General features: G+C 49.6%; 1 protein-coding gene across 1 annotated transcript; it reads right to left on the reverse strand.

Annotated features, from left to right (window-relative positions):
• Nucleotides 1-605: 605 nt before the first annotated feature.
• LOC104141729 (thyrotropin-releasing hormone receptor) lies at nucleotides 606-18,406 on the reverse strand. The gene is made up of 6 exons (XM_009671166.2): nucleotides 18,390-18,406; nucleotides 16,744-16,814; nucleotides 14,971-15,080; nucleotides 13,084-13,270; nucleotides 11,578-12,350; nucleotides 606-2,700 (listed from the first exon to the last, which is right to left on the reverse strand). The coding sequence occupies exons 4-6, from the start codon at nucleotides 13,157-13,159 to the stop codon at nucleotides 2,305-2,307; spliced, it is 1,245 nt and encodes a 414-aa protein (XP_009669461.2). The 5' UTR covers nucleotides 13,160-13,270; nucleotides 14,971-15,080; nucleotides 16,744-16,814; nucleotides 18,390-18,406; the 3' UTR covers nucleotides 606-2,304.
• Between the last annotated feature and the right edge of the window lie 3,948 nt (nucleotides 18,407-22,354).

Genomic DNA, 22,354 nt, shown 5'->3' on the forward strand with positions numbered 1-22,354 from the left:
GCTTTCTGCTCACTTTCAACATTACATATGCAAATTTAGCTGCTATTTGAGCTGCAGCAACGGGAGTATCCAGCTGCCATTCCGGATGATAAATATGTTTAGACATAGAGGCTGTTACAGAGGGGAAAAAGCAACCTCCTGGATAGTGATGCAGGGATCATCTCCCAGATATAGGAGGTCATGGTTCAGATCTGCTCTTGTCTGCGCTGTAGTTATAATTTTGTAATACAGCAACGAGCCACAGCCGTGCATGGCGCATGCAGTCACAATCTAACCGTGGACACCGTCAGGCTCCTGTGACAGGGCCCCTGCCCTCCCCTTCCCCACCTTACCCTTGACCTGTGCGTTACTTCAAGGTGCCCCTTGTGCTACGAGACTTTTTTGTCTGCTGATGCTTTTGCCAGTGGTTTGCTCTAAACTGCTGAGGAAAAACCTGTGCTAAGGGAAAAAGTGCCTGTACTAGAGAAAAGATTGTCACCAGTAAATCATTTCTTTTCCTAGTTTCTTTTTCTAAGTGGAACAATTTTCTCATGCTGTAGCCAAAGTATTTCCATTTTCTTCAAGAAGCAAATCCCAAATCCATGTGCAGAACTTCCGTAATAACAACAAGGAAGATCTATGTTTGTAAAGTCCTCGTATACACAAAAAAGAACAAAAAGGACATAATCCCTTAAATTCCAAACAAACACTATTTCACAAATACCTGCAAAAACAATATTCTTTTTCTTCACCCCACAACTATTTTGGGTCCAGAATAAGTAGTTTAATAAGTCACAATATACTAATCATGCAAAGTCCCCTAACACCAAACCAAAATAGACCCTGAGCAGGTCTCTGCTCCCTGGTGGAAAGTGTAGGTCTTGTTCTGACTCACGCGGGGAAGTTATTTTCCATAGATACAGAACAGTTACTTAAAGCCTTGCGCTCTTAAAAATATCACACAAGTCTTCCCAAAGTTGAGGTAAAATTGTAAGATCATTTAATGCTACAGTTTGCCAAAAAACAATGTTAAATAGTGAGACTGAATTAGCTGTCCTAGGAAGAATCTTTTACAGTCACTTTCGGGTTACTGGTGGCTGACATTTATTTTATTTGGCAAGAGTCTCAGCATTTGGTTCACACGTAATCTTTTACATTTTACTCCTAGTTGAGTCTCCTGCAAGGCTGGGGCAACCGTCCTTGGGCTGGTCTCTTGAACATGTCGGGTAATGAACATCTACTTTGCTCATTAGATAGTAGCAGCAAAGAGTATTCCTAATGTCTTACAGTTAGCGTGTCACTTATCACAAAACACATCATTACAAATTTCCACAAATTATTCTCAGAAAATAAGAGACTTGCTTTACCTGCATTACAGTTGAAATGCAACTGTACCTGGGGCAGAGCATGGCACCTGAGCAATGGTATGCTGCTGCACCACACCACATTGAGCAGAACTACAACACCCAGTTGAAACGACTGTAGGAGTTTAGGCAGGAAGGATAAAATTATCCAGAAAAAATTAGACTAAGATAGTAATATTATTACTATCTTAAGGAACACCCACTATTCTCAGTTTCTTTCTTTTCCTGTAACAGATGAAGCCAGTCTGGACCTTGGGTTTATGTGCTACCAGCACAGCAGCATTCCCAGGAGCACGGGGTGACAGTCAGGACAGCCAGCCTCAGACCTCCAAAACAGGAGTTTCCATCTGAGATGGTCAGCTCGGTTCCTTCACAGTCAGTGAAGAGAAACAGTCACATCTATGGAGTCATTCGCTCCTCCTAAGGCAAGTGTCTTCCTCAGATGACTACCCTGAGGTGAGACAAGCCACTTTCTGGAAGCGCCTAATCAGCTCCATTAACTATAACGGGACTCTAGTGGAGCAGCTCACATGGAGGTTTCTATGGATGGATGTCATAGGCATCTAAATTTGGATGGGTGAATCTCACCCACCCTATAAGAAAACTGGTCCAGCAGAAAGGGCTTTTTTGCAGGTAAGCCTTTCTCTTTCCGGATTTCCTTTCAATGGTCTGGCCTAACGGAACCAATAGTTGCATTTGCACGTAACACAGAATGGATTTGCAATGCTATATTTAACTGTAGATTCTTTAAAGATGCTAAACGTTGACCTGTGCCTACCACTTCACCAAGCAAGAATAAATTAGCATTAAGTAAAAACAAATTATTTTGCCTCTAAGAATCTGTTTTGCTAAATGCCCTAGAGAAGTAATAAATTAAGCTTGCTGCAATGCCAAAGCAATTTCTATTGGCACTTTCCCACTGCAGTGCATACAGCCACATACGCCCGCTGCCTTGGGTGTTTCAGGGTCCTGGTGCTTCTTTGGCAGGCTTGCTTTTCTTTGCCAGTGCAGGGAGACTGTTGAGATCTTCTTGTTCAGTAATGTTGTGATCAGAGCTGTCATGAGAATAGTCCTTCATAACACTGTAGTACACTGGAGCAGTGTATGGGGGGTGGTTTTTGGCACTCTTCTTTTCACACTTGCATAACTTTCTAAAAGCAGCCCTGAATTTCTGGGACATCAGGTTGTAAATGATGGGGTTGATGGCACTGTTCAGGTAAATGCACATCCGACAGAAGAGGAGGAACCAGATGTTCAGGTATGGAGGGTCCATGAAGGAGTTCACTACCACCAGCGTGCGATAAGGCATCCACAGGAGGGCAAAGAGGACCACGACAACAGCCAGCATTTTGGTCACCTTTCGGGTGCAGTTATGCAAAAAGAAAAATAGTCAGATGAGGCTAAATCTCCAGCAGAGCCTTCCTACCTGAAAACAATTGTGCAGACAGCTAATTCAAAGTCTATGTATCACTCACATCTCTCTTTAAGCATTTATAATAAGATTTAAATAGGTACATACACTATGGGACTCTCTAGTCCTCTCTGATCAATTTTGTTCCATGAAACCAATTTTGCGTAAATAAAACCCTTAAATGATGGGTTTTCACCTAGCATTTAAGCTATGGAAACTCTTCAGGACAAGCATACACTAACCTAGAAATGAGTTGGAAATAGTCAAGGGAAATTCTGTAATAGAAAGCAATTTTGAAAATTGCGCACAGGAAATCAGTGGAGAAACCAACCTGCGCAAAGGTGAGATCCCAAGGTCTGCGGCCACTGTGGGGTATGTCTCAACTATCTATCCCAGAGGGACTGACCTCCTACACCACCTACGCTGTTTCCATCGAGAGCCTCCCAGTACAGCGCAGCAGCACTGGCAGCAGAGGAGAGCGTCTGGAGTCTTACACAAATTCCTCACTCATGCTGGTAGGGGAGATACTTAGCTAATTAATATGGGTTATTTTAATTTGCAGCACACTAGGGAAGTACTACATTAACATATTAGGAACAAGGAGACATTGAGAATTCAGAAGTGGGTGGTAATTGCCCTCAGCTGGACTCAAGCTTGATTAAGAAAATGTTTTTTGCACTGAAACTCCAGTGATCCAAATAATTTTGACAGCTAGTTCTAGTAGGTGACAATCATCTCAATCATCTCCAGCAAATACTTACACAATAGACATGTCCTCAAGGAGGAGAGCATGAGTAAATAGTGGTGCCGCATGCATATTAAGGCAGTGGTGTTTCAAATGTCAAGAAAGAGGATTGTGCAGTTTGTCCAATTCTCTATAAGGAAATAAGCTCTTAGAAGCTCTTAGATCATGTTCATACTCTCTCAGCTTTTCTTGTAGTACTTTTTTTTTTTTTTTTTTTTTTACTGTTGCAAGCAACCATGCCTTCCTGAAACGCTTTGAGTGGAAATCAGGGGTGGCTGGCAGTGGCAACAAAACTTTCCCCACAAGGAAGAGGAACTGTTGTCAAGCTGAAGCCAAAACAGAAATGTTTTGCTGTGTGCGGTTTATTGGGAAAGTGAGGACACTTCCCAGAATAAGAGCTTACAAAGATATTGTGAGTTCTTAGGCTGTTGCTAAGATCGCAACGTGCTTGCTGTCCCAGTCTATTGCCTTCCGGAAAGATATAGGAGATTCAGTAAAAGGTAACTTCAGAGCTTTTCAGTGCCTTGCTTGCAAGGGCTGGCTGGATTCAGAAAAGTGAGTACCATCTCGCAAGCTTTTGGCTCCCAGCTATCCCATCTGGCATGGAACTGCTATGGTGATGCCTGTCTTTTTTTAGAAATATTCCTCAGCAGATAGCTTGGGGAGCAGACAGCAGCAGTTTCAGCAGCACTTGGTGCACACTTGACCATGACCAACTCTCTAACCGCCAGCATGGTTGTTACCGCTGAGGGTCCCATGCCGGGCAAGACTGACTGGACTGCCCCATGCCAGGAGCAGCAGTGTCTTTGCGCTGGTGCTGAGACTGTATTGAAGCGGTCTGCCCTGCAAGACCTGCTAACAGAGAGCTCCAGGGTACCAAATCAGCACAGCAAGGGGCAGGTCTCGCCTCGTGTCTGTACGCTGCACAGGCGGCGCGTGTGAACGGGACCTGCGTGCTCTGCTTCTCTGTCTAAACCTCTTTATCTGTGATTCTGTGATTACAGCAAATAGGCATAAAGGATGCCAGTGATACATACAGCATAAATAAAAAAAAACTTTTTTTAAAAAAAAGGATATTATTTGCCCCAGCTGGTGACGAAAGAGGAATGAAGTCTTGAGAATGAGGATGAGATGGATTTCATGGCAATCCTGATGTGTCTTTGTAGGTGTCACCTTGGGTGTTTTTACTGATAATGACAATGAAGCTGATGAACTCGATGCTAAAAATTTGTAATGGATAAAAAGAAAAAAAATACAATAACCGCAAGAACTATTGTTACCAGTTAATGGGAAAAGATATATAACATGATAGAGGCTAGCACACCACTGGGAGAAGTAATGGCTATTGTGAGAAATTAATCTGAGAGAGACAGACAGGGAGCAGCTGAGTGCAGAGACCCAACTCCGCAGCAGAGCCATTGAGGCTATTTCTGTCTATATAGGAAGAGCTCAGATCATACTGACAAACCTGGGTACTTTTGCCTGCTTTTCAGATTTGTAAAGAGATTTGCTCTCACCATATCTGGGTGCATCTGAGAACCCGAATGCAGCTGATTTGAACAAAATGGCGATAGTCAGCTGAACCCTACAGCAAAATGCAACCAATTCCTCCTCTTAGGAGCTCCTAAGTACAATTTCAGTCAGCATTTAGTTCCCCTCAGCTAAGGAATTTATTCAGATCGATCCTCCTGGAAGGTTTGGCAGGCTCCATGTTTTATACAGCTGATCCTGAGTCTGATGGCCCCTTAGTCCAGCCTGAAGGGGCCCCTTGCCAAAGGGACGTCTCTGGGACAAGGGAGGTGGGAGTCTATCAACTTTAGCAGTCCTCAGCAGCAGGTTCACTGCAAAATATGTCCCATGAAAGTGAAATACTACACCTACGCAGATCGTCACTGAAACACAGACACTTGTCACTCAACATAACAGTTGTCTCGGTGCCCAAGGTGCAAAACAACCCACCTCGGGGCTGCGCAGAGTAACCCCCTGGACTTGTGCCCTTAGCTCTGCTCTCTGGCAAGTGTCACTTCTGGATAAGAACTTTCTATAGGGCTGACATGTCTCCCTTAAAGCCAATAGATTAATGTTGCTTTCTTGTGACCCTTAAACGTCTTTGACTTTTTGACTGTTGTAACTCTCTGCCTTGTTTTATTGCTCAGAGAACCACAGTGTTTGCAAATAGTAATCTACACACTTAATAGTAGCAACAGTGACAGAGGGAGGGCATCTTAATAAGGCTGAAAAGCAAGTTGGTTCCAGTAATTTCTGAGGCCACGGGAAATTAAATATGGAAAAGAACTAGTGATTCATCTGCCTTTTAGCCATAACTGCCCCTGCTTTTCAGCCGGTTGTTATGGAAATGCCAGCAGACCCAGCACGCACTCGCCCCAGCTTCGGCCTGATTTAGTATCTGTTTGTTCCCAGAGCACCTACTCCCAGACTACAGAAGCTCTGTGATCAAAAGAGTACTTCCCAATACACATCCTAAAGCCCTTCAAAAATGTTATCTTTGCCCCGTGAGAGGAAACTGCCTGTAGAAACAACGCTGTAAGGATTTATTGCCTCTCTCTTCCTAAATGCATTCAGTCCTCTCCTAGGACACTGTGTCCAGACTGCAAGATGAGATGGGCATCCCTGCCCTGAGCCTGCTGGAACACTGAAATACGCTTTTTAAAGTCAGCTATCGGTACGGACCACGTTCTCCTAGGTGTTACCTGCGCAGAGCTGTATATGATGCAGTATGCCTCCTCTGCTTACAACGGAGCATCTCAAACTCACTTTCATATTTCCATCAAGGGGAATGAAATGCTCCAACATCATTGTCTCTATGCCTGGAAACCCGTTTCCATGCCTCACCTCACTTTACCTTCACAGGGATAGTAGTTATAGCACACCTCAGATAAGTGTGTTTTCCTGTGGCTATGCTTTAGGCAGCTCATTTATGCCCTTTCCTAGGCTAATGGAGGAGGGCAGAAGTAGAACCTTTTTTTGTTTTGTAAGTTTTTCCAAAAATCACAAGCATCAAAGAAGTATCATGAGGAATCACAGTGGTCTAGGGCTTCCTAACCTCTCATTTCTAATGCTCTAGTGATAAATGAACCTAATCAGCACTGGAGTGGGCTTGGGAGAACACAAAGACATTTATCCCTTGAATTACGATCCAAAAAAGACAGAACTTTGCTGTAGTCTCAAAGCATCCCCCCAGCTCAGCAGAGAGCAACTTCTTGAACAACTGTTTTACAACTGTGTTAATGCAGTGTGTACTTACAACGGCAATAAAGGAGCTATGGAGAGAAGCAACACAAGGTTTTGTAGAGAAAGATGAGATATTTTGCTAGATTAGTTGATATAACTAAAAAAATGCTTGAGGAGTTAAGGCAGTGTTTTAAGTTGCTGATTACATCCTGTTGGCCAAAGTCAAGGGGCAGCTCTAAGTCCACCAGGCTGCTCCATTGGCCAAGCTAAGTACAATTCCCAGAACAACCCCCCCTTCTCAGTACGAAGGGATTGGCGTCTTGGGCCCCACTACAGTCCTTAGATCTGTTCCCTTTTACAGCGTGTGTGTGAAACTGCCTCCATGCAGCCTCACCCTGCCTGGCTAATGGCCAGATATTCCTCCCCACCAGTGTCGCCCTTCCTCCTCCAGGGCACCATCCTCTTGAATTTCAGCGTCTTGTTTAGGAAACCCGCACCCTCTAGTGGCCCTTCACCAGCAGACAAAACGCACTTTTGAGGAGTCTGGTGTTCACATCTACAGCACTTCATTTCTGTAGGTCTTCATTTCTATAGACATAGCAAAATCCGTGCCTTGCCTTGCCCTGCTCCAGACCTGCGTGTTTTAGAGGCAGCAGTGAGGGAAAGCCAGCACCTTCACACTCAAAAAATCAAGCCGTGCAACAGGGAGACTGTCCAGGAGCACCCAGGGCAAGTCCTATGGCTGAACTGCAGATCTCCACAGTAAAACACCCCCAGCCATCCGAGCTCTGTATAGTCAATGGAGAAAAATGGGGATCTCTGGGGTATCCTCTGCCAGGTACCTCCTGGGGGAGTGTATGCATGGTGCCTGGAAGAGCCTGTCCCCTGTGGGCTGGAGGTCAGCGGACCCGCGCAGATGTGGTCGTCTACATCTCGGTCAGGCATTTGCAGGGTCGGGCTCCTGCTGCGTCACATCACTCAGGAAACAACCTGCCACGTGCACGTTCTTGTGAAGCATTCGCTGCACGTGTGGCTCTTGCGAGACAGCAACGACGGTATTGCTGTTTTGGCCCTGAACTTGGAAACACGTTTTCTAATGTTGTTTTTAGCATTTTAGTCTATTTTTGGCAATCACATTTTTAAAGAAGTTATACACCTCTACAGGAAAATTACCTTAACGCTGCCTACTGGTGGCACACATGCCACCTTTGTAGCCCCCTCCTCGCCCTTTCAGTTTGGAGACCTCCAGCATTTGTTACTAGAGCAGCTGCCGATGCTGTACCCGTGCTCGTGACAAGGCTCTTTAGCAAGGAAAACCTTGGAAACCCCCGGTGACGTTTTCAGGCGCTGTCAGCACGCCTCTGGAGAGCGTGCTAGGCAAAGGCCTTAGCCCAGGAGGCAGCTCTTTCCTCTCTGCCCTGGCCACAGGTGATTAATGAACAAGTAAACCGCTTACAAGCTCCAAAGCCAGCATCAGCTGTGGTGAAGCAGCGTCCGTGGTACAATTCGAGATGCAGTGGTGTTTCCTCCCATTTTGGGGGGAGCAATGCCATGGCTGGGGCAAGGCGCTGCAGCAATCTGAACAGAAACTCAGCTAGGGACCAGGATCAGTGCCCTTTCCTGACGAAAGCATTGTTTGAACAACAGAAAATTTTAACTTTGACTCATCCTAACGCAGACTTTGCTAACACCTTTTAAGCTCTCACTAGCAAGACTGTAGGGCCCAGACCAACAGCCTGTCACTCAGTTACAGGATAAGCAGCTGATGGCACAGTCGTGATTTCTTTCCCCATCACTGCCTCAACACAGACTGCTTTGGAGAGCTGCTGGTTTGCAGTCAGAAGGATGCATTGAACAAAATGTGGCTGGAAGCCCTGGGAAATAAGAGTCTGGCCCAAGACACTTCCCAGCACACAGGGTTTCGCACATCTCTGCTTCCTTCCTTTACCGCAAGAAGAAACATTTGCAAGGAACCAGCACCAAAGTGCTCTGCAGTGGCCTCCAGGTCCTCCGCGCAAAGAAGCATCTGCTGTGGAGCTGGCACAAGGCTGCCATCGCCTCTCCCTCCTGCAAAGCAGCTTCCTCAGCAGCCAGATGGGGAGAGATAGCAGTAAAGTGTGAAAATGGTATAAAGTCTCCCCATACCGCAGGGGCAGATAAAGAAATGGTTGGGGATGCCACATGTACGCTGATATTTATTCAAAAATATCTGCTTGGGCTTTTTTAACCTTTAGAGGAAAGCCCTCTCCCCGGGCCCTGCGTACAGGTTCGGCCTTAATCCTCGGTTATTGGCACACTTCTCCCGGTGGGCTGGGGCAGGCAGCTCGCAGCCCCTGCAGATGCTGCGGGAGGATGGTCCCTCACCTCCTACCATACCAAGGAGCCACCTGGGACTCACCCCTACCAGCAGCTTGGAAAAGGACGTTCTGGTCCACCTTGCCAACCAGAATTTGATAGATTGGGTCCAGGATGCTCACTTATTTTATGCTGACAACTGCTGTGGTATCAAGGAAGTACTGGTATCTAACAGTACCCTGGTCTGAAGTCAGCATTATGAATGCTAAAAATATGCCCTGAACTGGGTGTAAGTTACATTGCTTCTCACTCACTGGCCTTCGAAGGGCTTCAGTGAGCTAAGTACTTCCAAATACTACAACAGTAACAATCACACACACTAACAACCCTCTCATCTCTGTCTGCAAGGGCTTCCTCTAGTATGTGTGGATCAAAACTTGGCAGTGTGGCTGTGAGGGAGCCGCTGCTTTCTCTCCTGGACAGGCAGCAGCCTCACAGCAGGCTCTCAGGTGCTTCAGCTGGGCTTTTTATAAAGCCAAAAGCTAGAGAATAATTCCGCAAATCAACAGCTAGCTTCCTGGCTCTGGGGTTAATGACTCGCTTCCACTTCTCTTTGTAAACTCTAATAATCGAATCAGGCTCTCAGCAATTTGCTGCTTAAAGCTGGATGGCTCTCAGCTAAATATCGAAAGGGAGTTTTCCATCTCGGAGGCATATCAGACAACAGCAGAGCCATGAAAGGAGCTGGGGCAGCATGAGGCATCCTACCACCAAAACTTCACATCTCAAGAAATGGTTTGAACATGTCAGCTAGAAGCCAAGTTTGTCTGTGTGGGCCTCGTCCTGTATGAGCTCTGCTTCTACGTTACACTACCATAAGTTCATCTGAGAAGATTTTTGAAACTAGGATCAGAGAAAATAATCTCTTGAGAGCCTGCCAAGTTCATGCTAGAGCTTTTCATTTACCAGGTGAAGGCAGGCAGTCAGCTCACCTCCATCAGGACTGGCCAGAAAAGCAAGGAGAGAAAAAGCATGCGTGACGGGACAGCAGGACCTACGCTGTGTCTGAAAGGAGTCTCATTGCCCGCCGTCTCCTCGGAGCCCTTGTCTGATCTGGGCCAGCGAGACGACCCTCCGCTGCCTCTCTGCTGAGGCTTTCCCGGAGCAGGGCTGTGCGCGGCCGCCGGGGCCAGCAAAGCTCAGCCGGACACTGCCAGCCTCTGGCAACAGCTTGGGGTTTTTTACCCAAGGCTCCTCGTGACTCTGTCTCTTTTTTCTATCATTTCTATAATCAGAATACTGGTTATCATAATCAATACTGTCATTACATGCATATTTTTATATAAGGAGATAGGTGTGGATTACATAATGGAGATAATAAGACTCTACCTTTCCAAAAAAAACTTCCAGCTTTACGGTTTAAAAGCTCAATAACATATCCATTGTGGGACTGGCTTGGAGTAACTAGAGACCTGGCTGCCAAGCACCACGTCCAGCCTACCAAAGCAGCCAGAGACTATGGAGGAGCAGTCAAGTACTTTAAGAGAAATCACTACTTGCACAAAGCCTTCCTGTGCTAGAGGGAAAGAAAAAGCTGAAGTGAGAAGACTTAGTTCATAAAGAAATACACATTTCGTGGAGCTGTTCTCTCCCTCTCAGTGACTCTGAATCGTCTCTCCCAGGGAGTGGAGGCTCTTGTGCTAGTTAAGTAATGAAATACTGAATTGTAAAAGTCAGAGCTCTAAGACAGACTGAAGTCTGTCTAAGGCTGGCTGGAAATCAGGTCCCGCTTGCTCAGGATCACAGCAGAACGGCTAACGTCAGAGGCTTAAGCCAAACTCCCAGATCCACACCTTTCTTTTAAAACAGCCGATGTCTCAGCTTATTCAAAGTTTGAAACCTGAACTGCAAGGTCTCCTGCAACCTGCCAGGTAACAGGCAAGAGAGTCCTGTCTCCAGACCCTGGCCTGTCTAAGGAGATGGGGACAAGACAGTAAATCATCCATGTGGCAGAGAGCGAGAGTAGAAACAAGGGCAAAAGAAGGTGGGAAGGAGATGGAGAGAGAGAGAGAAAGCAGGCAGAAGGCAGAGGAGTCACTGAAACTGAGAACAAGCTGCTGTCTCACAAAGGCAGGTTCCCAGTGCCAGGAGCCCGGGGCTCCGAGGGCAGGGAGGGGGGGAGTGCCAGCTCTCCCTTTGCTCCTCTAAACCCCAGGCTACCTGCACAGGACTCTGCTGGGGGAGGGGGGGGTGAGTCCCACTGGCATAGTGGGATCTAGCACTCCCCTCCTCAGGGGGGCAATTAGTCACTAATTATCCAGCTACCTTCCTTGCTTCAAGAGAGGTGGAGCCCTGCTGTCCTGCCTCTCCCAAGTCACACTGGAGTCCAGCTCTGCTCCCTGGAGCCCAGCCAGAGCCGGGGGACACATCTCCACTGCTGCGCAGGCAGCCAACCCCTCCCAGCACCGACCACCAAGGGAAATAAAATATTGGGGTGCCCAAGCCCTGCCAGAGTCCCCCCTTCTGAGCACAGAGACCTTTCAGCACTGTCTCCAGCCCAGCCCTGCCCCAGCCCGGCACGGTGCCCCTACCTGCTTGCGGGAGCTGAGGGCCCCCTTGTTGCCCTGGCAGGAGAGCTTGCGGGAGCCACCCTGGTGCGTGGAGCCCAGGCAGGCATGCTGCAGCGTGGTGGGCAGGGGGCTCACGAAGAGGATGCGGGCAATGAGTCCGTAGAGGACAGTTGCCAGCCCCAACGGGATGAGGTAGAAGATAGCAAAGTCCAAGAAATAGATGGGCATGTAAAGGCTTCTGGAGACTCGGTAGCCACAGCTGACCTGTGCCCCATCCGAAAAGGTGACCTGGGACGTGTCCACCAGGAAGAACCACATGAGGCAATAGAGGGAGGTGAAGAGCCACAGCGAGGAGATGATGCGCTTGGCTCGGGATACGGTGCACAGGAGCTGCGCCTTGATGGAGTGGCAGATAGCGATGTAGCGCTCCACTGTGAAAGCGGTGATGGACCAGGCTGAGATGTTGATGCCCAGGTACTGCAAATAGGTGATGCAAAGGCAGCCAGCATAGCCATACACCCAAGAAGCCATCACTTCCGAAATGTTGGGCAGCCCCGCTGCCAGCAGGACGATGAGGTCGGCCACAGCCAGGCTCACCAAGTAGCAGTTGGTGGGGGTCAGCATGTGCTTGGTGCGGAGCACCACCAGCACCACCATAGCGTTGCCCGCGATGCCCACCCCACAGACGAGCAGCACCAGCAGGATGGTCACCACCTGCAGCTCCAGAGGGTGCTGGGGCATCTTGCCCAGGGTCTGGTTGCCGCCGGGGGGGCCCAGCGCGGGGCCCGGGCGGGCTGTGCCGTTGTCCATGGGCGCAGTGGGCCGGGGGCTCCTGCGTGCCCCGACCCGGCTCCCGGGCGCAGCTAGGTGCGGAGCTGCCCCCCGCGCCCCCCTCTCTCTGGCCCCGGCTCCTCCCTCGCCTTTTTGCCCAATTCCCCCCCAAATCTTGCTCGCAGCCGGCTCCGCGCGTCCGCCGTCGGGCAAACTTCCCCGCTGCTGCGCCTTGGCGGGAGAGGCGGGGACCGCCCAGGGCGCCCCCAGCCCCCAGGTCCCCCCCCAGCCCAGGGAGCCCCCGGCCCCCGCCCGCCGCATCCCCCGCCCTCCCCGCCGGGTCCTAGCGCGCCGCTGAGCGGAGGAGGAGGAGGAGGAGGAAGCCCAGCAGGGAGGCGGGGGGCAGGCTGCAGACCCCGCAGCGGTTTCCCTGGTATCTCTTCCCGGGGAGGCTGGAGGGAGTTAGCTCCGGGGACCCAGGCGTCCGGGTGCCTGGCTTGGCAAGAGGAGCCGCAGGCTGCGCTCCCTCTGGTGAAGGAGAGCTGAGGCCACCCTCCCCTCCTCGTCCCCAGGAGGGTGGGAACAGGGCATGCCAGGGGGACCTGTGGCTTTTCCCGTTTCCCTTGGGCTGGGGCCGCAAGTTTAGAAGACCCTTCCCTGGGGGTCAGTAAGCGCAAGGTAACCACCTCCCTTCTTCATCTTTCCCACCGCCGTCCCTGCTCCATCCTGGTGGCAGACGGCTGGGGAACAGCTTACCCAGTCCTGCAGATGGGACATCCAGTGACAGTGTCGCCCGCCGGGCAGGTGCGTGGTACCCCGAAAGCCCGAGCATTTGCTGTTGGCTCCGTGCTTGCTCCGGGCATCTCCGCAGGCTCAGAAAAAGCGTTTTCGAGTTGAAACAGCAGTTTTGTTTGCAGAGATAAAGTGTTAACAGTCCCCTAACCTACAGGGCAGAGGTCAGGACCAGGGGAAGAAGCTCACTTCTTGGTTGGGCAAGATTTTAATTAGCAGCAGAGCTATCCAAAATGGGAAGGATCATTTTGCTGCCAGATGATTCAAGTCCAGGTTTTCAAAGGCAAGTTTCTGCACCTGGGCTTTACAAACTGAGCATACATAAAAGGCAGCGTGCTCTCTGCAGGAGCAGCAGCCTGTCCTCTGTGCTTTTTGTGTTGCTGTGACTGATAATTCTTTTCACTTTTCTCTGGGGAAACCTCCCTTTTTGCTCTGTAGAGGAGAATCCCTTTACATGGCAGCTCTCTTTTCTGTCCTTACAGACCTCCTCAGGACATGCTTTGTTCTCCCTTTTTCCCTGCTTTTTAAAAAAAATGCACTTTAAAATCCCATGAGTAGTTACAGATGTTTAAAAATACTATTGAGACTGTATTCACCTATTTAGATTGTAGTCACTTATTTGGAGTTAGGCAGCCCCACATTTAGTCACCTGGACAACCTTAATCCTGCTGCTTCTCCCCCCGCGTCATCCTGCAACTCTCACTAGGGGATGAGACGCTCTCCCTCCCTCCAGCCGACACACCGAGGGAGGCTGGGGCACAAAACTCATCACACAGAGAGGCTGAACGAAGTCTGTGCTGCAGCTGTGCACCTTCCCACTGCCAGAGCACCTGAGCTCAGCAGCAGTCGCAGGGCACACTACAAATGTGTGTGCGTATATCGATTATCTCCATGTAAGGAGCACTATCCATCATACAACGCTTTTTGAGGCTTGGAAAATGCTTTGTTGCTGTCAGATAAAAGGCACTATCACAGTTATCGGTCACAATAAAAATTATAATCAGCACTGTTGTCCTCTGGCAAGAGCACAACCTATTTATTACAGTTGCAGCGTCATGGTTATTTATTCTGTGCCATTAGCAGAGCTGCAACACGTTATTCCTCTCCGAAGCTTGCCCTGTGGTCTCACTGTAGTTGTCATCTGTCTTGACCCTTCTCCAGTCTGAATAAATACCCTATTCCTGCATATCATTCATTGTGGCCACGGTGCAGTTATTTTCAATAGAAAGAAATTTGACGTCCCTGGCAGCCTCCTGCCCTGCACCGTCCGTGACGGAGACTGCTGGGAAACATCCAGACGTGAGCAGCTCCGTGGCCAGAAACGGGTCTCTGCTGTTACGGTGGCACGGAGAGTTAATTGTGAAGCAGCAATAGCAGAAGATAGATGAGTAATGACAAGATTTAATCTTGCCTGTGTTGGTGGGAAGGAGGGGGAGTGTGGGCACGCATATCTGCTCACGCTGTTCAAGGCTTTACATCCCCCCGTTGCTCCAGGGTGACTCCAACACAAACAGGCTCCCAGCAGTTAGTCAGACTGTCGCTGTGTTTAACAATCCTGGGGATGGAGGTGGGGGGGTCCTTCAGGTTCAGACTGCAGCAGGGACAACCAAGGCCTCAGAAATAAAATCACTGGTGCCTGCTTTTCATTAGTTAATTAAAAATCATCAGTACTTATTTCAAGTCAGAGTTATTCTTCCCCACAGAGCTCTCACTCTTTTCCTACCCCCCTCCCCATTTTCCCTCTTCTTTCCAGCGGATTTAGGATGCTTGTCACCTACTAAAGTGATGAGCTGTGGGAGCTGGCTTGAGTCCTGTGCTTGACCCACTAGACCGTGTTTTCCCTTTCCTCACCTTTCCTTTGCGAGTGGAGGCCCTGGACGTGGCACTGAGCAGCGTCACGTGGCCGTGCAGCTCAGCAGGCTGAGCCGGAGCCTGACGCCTCACAGCGCCTGTTACAAATTCTGCAAAAAAGACCTTGGCTGTGAGTTGCGAGCAGTCGGCTGAGCAGTACTGACAGAGACGGACAAAAAGTTGTGCACGTTTCCTAGCTGGGAGATCTCTGCAGCATATTCCTGGCATGTCTTCTACTGCAAAATGTGGGGAAGGGAGAGGTGCAGTCTTGGTGGCAATGCATGCTGGAGAGGAGGAGGAGAAGTCACAAAACCCTGAGTAAATATCATGAGGGGGTATTTCAGCTCAGCTGGTTCCTCAAACAAGTTCCAGGAACCGCCTGTCTGGGATCAGGAAGCAAAAATAAAACGAGCTCCTGCAGAGACTGGAGAAACACTTTGTATGGGTTCAAACCTAGAATAATTTGCAGGATCGTTGTGGATAATTATTTCCCTTGACACTTTGCTTTGTGTCACTGACAAGTCAACAATTATTAGCACACCAGTAATAACAACATTATTTTGTCTGGCTAAACCAACTCACTTCTTGCCTCAGTCCCAGAAGAGGTATCTAATTTGCATATAGACATGCAAGTGCATATATGAGGGCGGGTGTCTATGTGCAACGCGCACAGCTGTGTAATATTTCCTACACATTCTCAATATGTTAAGGCTTTCTGTAAAGACTGACTAACACTTCCCATCATAAATTCTCTTTTCAGTAGCTTATAACTTTCAGGACACGACTGGGCCATCCTGGCAGCTCTGGCAAGGGCTGCCTCTGAAACAGGATGCATACGCGGACCCCTGCGCAAGGTTGGCAGGTGCTCATGGAAGTTCAAACCCAGCTTCATGGCTTTCCCTCACCCCTAATAAAACTCATTTCTTTAACACAGCATCCCTAGGCAGTTCATTTAGCCCTACCAACAGAAAAAAACCTTTGAGGCTTAGCATATTTAATAAACAAAGCTGTGAGAAATCGATCTTGCCCAAATTTGTGACAAACATTTGTATTCTCTGGTGCTTCATAACCCACAAATATTAAACCCATAAAACTTCTGCAGTTAGAGCTGGGGCACGAAGGCTGCCTCTGAACCCCGAGCTTGCTGCTGGTGAAAGGAGAGAAGATGAATCACAAAAATGGCACAAATGGGTTTTTTTTGAGTGGATTACAGAATTTGGGGAGAACTGCCAAATTTTGAACTGCTGAGCAACTGTGGGGAAGTTATTCCCACCTCTGTACCCCTCGTTCTCAGCAAGAAATACAGAAAAGGTGCTCGTCTGCTCCGCAGAGCAGCTTGAGCACTGCTGCTGGCAAGTGCTGTTAAAAAGAGGGGCATGAGTCAGTCTATTAAAATCAGTAGTTATTGCTCGCTCGGAAAGACAAAGGAGGGGGAAGGTCTACCAAAATCACCTTGACTTGTTTCAGAGGCGCTGCCTAGAAGCAGATAGCTTCGGGTACTTGTGGGTCAATGTCCTACCAGATCAAACCCAAGCAAAGTCATAGCAGTCAAAAATTACAAAGATGCAAAATCAACATGGGCTCTAAGAGGAGACTGTGGCTGGGTTAACCAAAGCTGAGCCTTTGCCAGCTGCAGCAAGGCAAGAAGCATCGCTGAAGGCGCAAAACGGTGTGTCCGCAGATTTTGTCCTTTGGGCACTGGCTGCATCACATCCTTCCCAAATTGCCTGCTCCAGTGCTCATCCCGCAGACAGCACATGGGGTAAAACGCACCTGCAGTTCGGGCCAGAAATGGTCTGTTCCTGAAAACAGTGATCAGTGTGGACGAGCTGCCGGGGGCCGTCCTGCAGGAGTAAGAGCAGAGATAATGCTGTGGGGAGACAAAAGCACTATGTACAATATTAGGAAAGAAGAAAACCATGGCAGAATATTTGACTGTAATTTTGAGTTACTTCAGGTTCTGTGACATCTAAATGTCCACCCAGTAATGCTGTAACAACCAGCACTCGGCCATCACGATACACAGCGGATTAACCCAGCCGTGGAGCGGGGTGCAGCCACCTTTGTATCTGTGCTCTCCCTCCTCTTAGACCTGGAGCGTAAAGCAAGGCTCTGCCGCACCCGCGCACCCACCCGCATCCAAACGTGGAGCTGGCGTCCACTGAGGGTATCAGCTGTCCGCCGTGAGTGAACGCCCCAGGGCGCAGCAGGGCTTCGACTTTGCTTTGCAGATATCTGCCCTGGGCTAAACACCAGAGCTGTGGGGCAGCAAGGGGCTCTCCTGCCTCCTCCGCCACCACCAGAGGTGAGGAGAAGGTGTCCAGCTCCGCACCGGGTTGGGACCTTCCAGCACAAGAGCTCCCATGTTGTAGCTTAGCATGTGGGTCCCTGTCACAACGTGCCTTAGGAGACACGAGGCAGCCAGGTGCAGGGGGTCACGCTGTGTGAGCCACACCAAGCCAGGGAAAATGTCTGGACAACAACACTATGTCCATGAGGAGGGTGTTCAAAGCTCTGCGTACTTTGGCTGTGCTGAAACAAATATCCAGGTGCTCACCTGAACTTGTGTCCGAAAGACTAGAAACTCCGAACTCCAGCACCGCGCTGTGCATGACGGTGTTTGCAAACTGCTGGCCCGTGTGCCTACGGGTACACAGCCAAGTTTGAAGCTTCATCAAAAAAGGTGGCCGAAAGGGGCTGTCAAGACAACTTCATTTGTCCCATGCCAGTTCACCCCTGCACGGGGCAGGCTTTGCCAAAGCGAGAGGTGCTGTTTGCAAGCTGGATGAGCATCACAGCCAGGGCCTTTGGCAGACACTTCACACTGCACTGCAGTGGCAGATAGCATCAAGCTCCGCAAACAAGCATCTGCAGCAGGGATGCTCCATTCCTGCACTGGCCCTGCTGAGGCTGCCGAAATCCCCTGCCACACTGAGCCCTCTCTGCATAGGTAGTGATCAGGGAATAAGAAAACAGCCAGAGACTCTCACAGGGTAGACATAGGAGCTGAGAGGCAGCGGGAAAAAAAAAAAAAATCTATTAGGATGAGTAAACATGGCTGGGCTTCGGGATGCATCGGGCCTCAGCTCCCCTTTCCCTGGAGACGCTTTGTACCGTCCCTGCACTCACAGCCTCAAAGCACCTCGCCGTTCTCACGGGCCCAGGGGAGACATAGCAAGGCAGAGAGTTGCCCCCAGCTGGGCTCTGTCCCAGGTGATCTCCTGCACACTTGGTGATGAGCTAAATGTACCTCAGGGATCAATTGCTCTGTAGGATCTACCATCTCCTGGGCACTAAAGTGCAGGAGCTCGTCCGGCTGAAGCCTCCATCTCTCTTCCTGCCACCACAGAGCAAACGCCCCAGCCAGCGTCTCTAACCCACCCACCTTCACGCCTCGGAGCTGCACGACTCTGCCTTACCCACTGCTTCTGCCAGTATGTTCAGTCGCTCCCCTGCCAAAAGCAGTCGCGCGGGGTGAGGAGTGGCAGGAGGAACAGCTCTACCGGTGGCATCGTGCTGGTGCTGTTAGCGCCACTGGTGCAGGAGGTGACCTGCTCGGGCAGATGGGGAGTCAGGGTGCAGGGAGCAAACTCCTTCCTCGTGTGAGCGCCGGGGGGAGCGCGACCGCAGGCCTCCGAGGAGCCGGAGCCACCGGGTGCAACCTCATCCGCTCCAGGGAAAGGAAAACCCAAGCTGGTTTTCAGTTCCTCTTTAGGACATGGCCAGGGGTGACCAAAGTTTCCCAGCACACCCACTTAACTCAGTTTGCAAATTTTGCCTTGCCAAATGCCCTGGGAGCACAGAGTATGAAGTATCGGTCACGTGTAGCATTTTCTCTCCTGTGGGGAAAAGAAACCACAGCTGAGACCGGTCTAGTAAAGCCCTCCGCAGCATCGTGTCTAAGACTCCCCCCTCCCTTCCTGCCATCCAGGCTCCCTGCTTTACTGTCTGAGCAGTCAGGACATATCTTTACCTAATGCAAGAGGAGGCTTTCAGCCTTTGAACTTGGTCATTTCAGCTTTTCAACCTGCTTCAAAGGGTAAATTAATATCAAAGCTACAGATCACTCCCTGTCCAAGATAATATCTCCCTGGTCGTATCGCTGTGGCTAAGCCGTAACGGGAACACCAGACCAGGAAAGGAGCAGGCAGCCCAGGGCTGCTTCCCCCGCAGGCGCTTTGCTGCCAGCTCTCCTCCAGTGGTCACCTCCCCTTGTCTCCCTCCTCCTAGGATCTTGCACCATATTTCAAGTGCAACTTTTTGTTGACTTAAAGGATTTTTTTTCCCAATTCTCTGTGGAGAAATGAATTTACAGAGGTGGCTTCTATCTCTTCACCGAAATAAAGCATATTTTTCCTGTGATTTCAAGTAACAGGAGGAATTACAGAAAGTTAGACTGGGACAGCATACAAAATAGGAAAAGTGCAGCTATGTGGGACTTTTTTCATCCTTATATTTGCATGTTGAAAACATTTCTTCCAGTGAATTCAATTCCTCAGTCCTCATTCGCGAAGAAACCCAAAAGTGATTCTGTTCCAGTGCCTGGGCAATAACATGACGGGCTGGGGTGCCTGAGCACAAACTGCGGTCTAGTTGACTTTGTTTCATGAGAATTTCATCAAGCTTTCATAAATCGCAGCGCTTCAGGACATTTCATGTAGCCAGTGATCCATAGTGCTGTGGCACTAAAATGGATGGCTGAAATCAAGCATCTTGGGGCTTCTCTGAGTGCCTGAAAAGTGAGCTGGTTGTCAAATCGCCTGTTATCTTTGGAATCAGTACTTGCACAAAGTTTTGGAAATCAAGGAGATTGACAGAATAAGGTGCCTAAAATATAGGCTTGATTATTGACATCTAGGTTTTCAGCAGTCACCTCCAATAACCAGCATTGCTTGCTGGGCAGGAAGCAGTCTCTTTTTAACAGTACCAGTTCAGGATAGTGCAATGGTGACATCTCTTCTACGGCACTGCCTCAAATCAGCCTCCGGCAACCTCTGCACTTAGACATAGGTTTGCTTATCACCTCTGACCTCTGAAGATAATCTTTTACGTACCTCTCTTGTTTTGGTACTAGTGCCCTTCAGCCTACCAAAGGCCCTGGAGTAGGCTTTTCTTTGGGGGAAGGCTTGTAAAATCGCTATCTGAAAGATGCTTTTCCCCTGACCAACTGGTTTGAAGGCTTGGAGGAAGGCTCTCAACTCTCCCACCTTTGTCTAAAATGCCTGGGGCTGGAAGCTGCCCCACTCGGTGGCTGTGCAGCACCCAGCACTACCTGCACACGGGGCTTCTCCTGGCAGCAGAACGCACTCCCTTAAATAAATGCTAACTCAATAGTCATCTCTTGGACAGGGCAGAGCTTGCTGAAGTGTCAGACCTGCTCATCTCAGTGGCAATCCGAGACGCCAGCTCACAGAGAGCACCATTACTGAATCACTCCTTGGAGTTTCTGTATATTTATATGGGAGTTGTAGGTGGGATTAAATGTTTGAGACCACGTTGTGCTGGGCAGCGCTGTTCCTGGCAGCATGGTGCTGGGCTGTGCTGTGCTCACTGGCTCTAAGCCGTCAGGGTTACTGGGATGAGCAATTTTGGTGACAGTGAAAGCAATTCTTGTCCAGCAGCATCATAAAGATGCTGCAGAAGCAAGTGATTTCTGTAGGCAAATCAAAGCAAAAGAGAAAATCTTCCCCTCAGGAAGGCTTTGCACAGACATTATTTTGCTTTTCTTTTACTGAAGTTATGCTGCCTTTGTTCAACCACGGCACAAATCTAGCTCTGGACGCTTGCAACAAGGCAGTTTCCCACAATACCAGCTAGAGGTCTAGATGTTCTTGCAAAGCAAATCAGAGATACCACTGCAGACCATTACTCAATCTCACCCCATTATATGCTAGGCAGAACTCACATTTAAAATCGTTATACTCAGTTCCTTCTCCTGATTCCCTTTCCCAAAGCAATGGCAAATCCAGCTTCGGTGAGGCTCCAGAGGCATGGCTAATGCGCTCTTACAGAGGCCTGAACAGGCTTCCTAAATTACTTCGAGCCTGAAAAGTCCCTCAGAGGACATCGCCTGTCCGGGATCCAGCGCCACTGGCAACCCTTGCCATGGTATTACCAGTGTAGGATGGTATCAGGGTCGACAGGCATCTAGGCATCTCGGAAAAGAGCCACAAGGTTTCCTGCAGTTCTGGAGGAACCAAATCAGGGAAAAGGCATCATTTCTGACCTTAAAATCTTTTCTGCCATGCTGGTTCCATGTTTCACTGCCGAACTGTGAAGATTATGTTCAGTCTCGACACAAGCACTGAGCTTTCTCTCTGAGGGGTTTCCGTTCAAAAACCCTCCCCTCTCCCCTCATCCCCTGCAGGCCACGTGGGCTCTCTAGACACCCGCAGCGAACGACAAGTGCTGCAGGGCATCAAAGGTGCTTTCAAGACCTGTGCTCGTTCCCAATTTCCTTCCGTCTCGGAGGCAGGAGGGTGGTGCTGAATGAAAACGAAGGTAGGATGCGCAGGAGGAGTGAGGGCTGGGAGTACGGGAGGGCCATGAAGTATGAAAATCTCTTAGCAAATAACGAAGCTTGTAAATTAGTCCTACTTAAAAAGTGTATGTAAATACATTAACTTCACCTGCCAGTTAAGTCTGTTTGGTATTTCTCTGTTGCATGTTTAAGTAAATTCTGGAAGGGCAGCTTACATCTCTAGCATATAATAAGAAAACACAGCAGGTAAAACTGTATTTCGGCCTGCTCTGATCTCGCTGAGAGCCAACACCTCACAGGAGAGAAAGCTGGTGTCCACCAGCCGTGCCCCCCGCCGTACCCTCCCCAGCCCGATTCGGCGTTCAGGGACAGCGAAGCGAGGATAGCCGATACCTCGCGCTCCGCTCTTCGCTCTTTGGGGCCTGCCTCCTGTTCCTGGGAGCCCCCAGGGGATTTAGAAAGCAGGTTCCCGCAGGGACTGAGCTGCCTCCCCTGCCTGAGGGGCGATCTTTACTAGCCTGAGCTGTTTGCAGACGGGCTGAGAATCCCCGCTCAGCCTTCCTCCACATTCCCAGAGGGCGGCCAGGCTGGTGTGGCTTTTACCTCCTCTATTCTTCTGCTCTGGGTATTTTCTTTCTGTTTTAGTCTTGGTACAGTCACCCTTCCCCTTGCAGCTGCCTTCCAGGCCCACAGCCCCGCACAGCCCTTCCTCGCACTTCCTCTTTCCTGTGCGGTTCCCGACGCTCGCCGTCCCAGCTGATCGCTCTGGTTTAGCCTTCGACTAAGCCCAAAGGAGCAGCAGTGCCAGGAGAGCGCTGAGCTGCCTGCATTGCACGCGTTCCAGCCAAAGATACGTCCTTCAGCCTGTGTGCCGCAGCGGAGGTGGAGATGGAGATGCCCACA

The sequence above is a fragment of the Struthio camelus genome, chromosome 18, assembly GCF_040807025.1.
Source record: "Struthio camelus isolate bStrCam1 chromosome 18, bStrCam1.hap1, whole genome shotgun sequence".
In the NCBI taxonomy this organism is placed as follows: domain Eukaryota; kingdom Metazoa; phylum Chordata; class Aves; order Struthioniformes; family Struthionidae; genus Struthio; species Struthio camelus.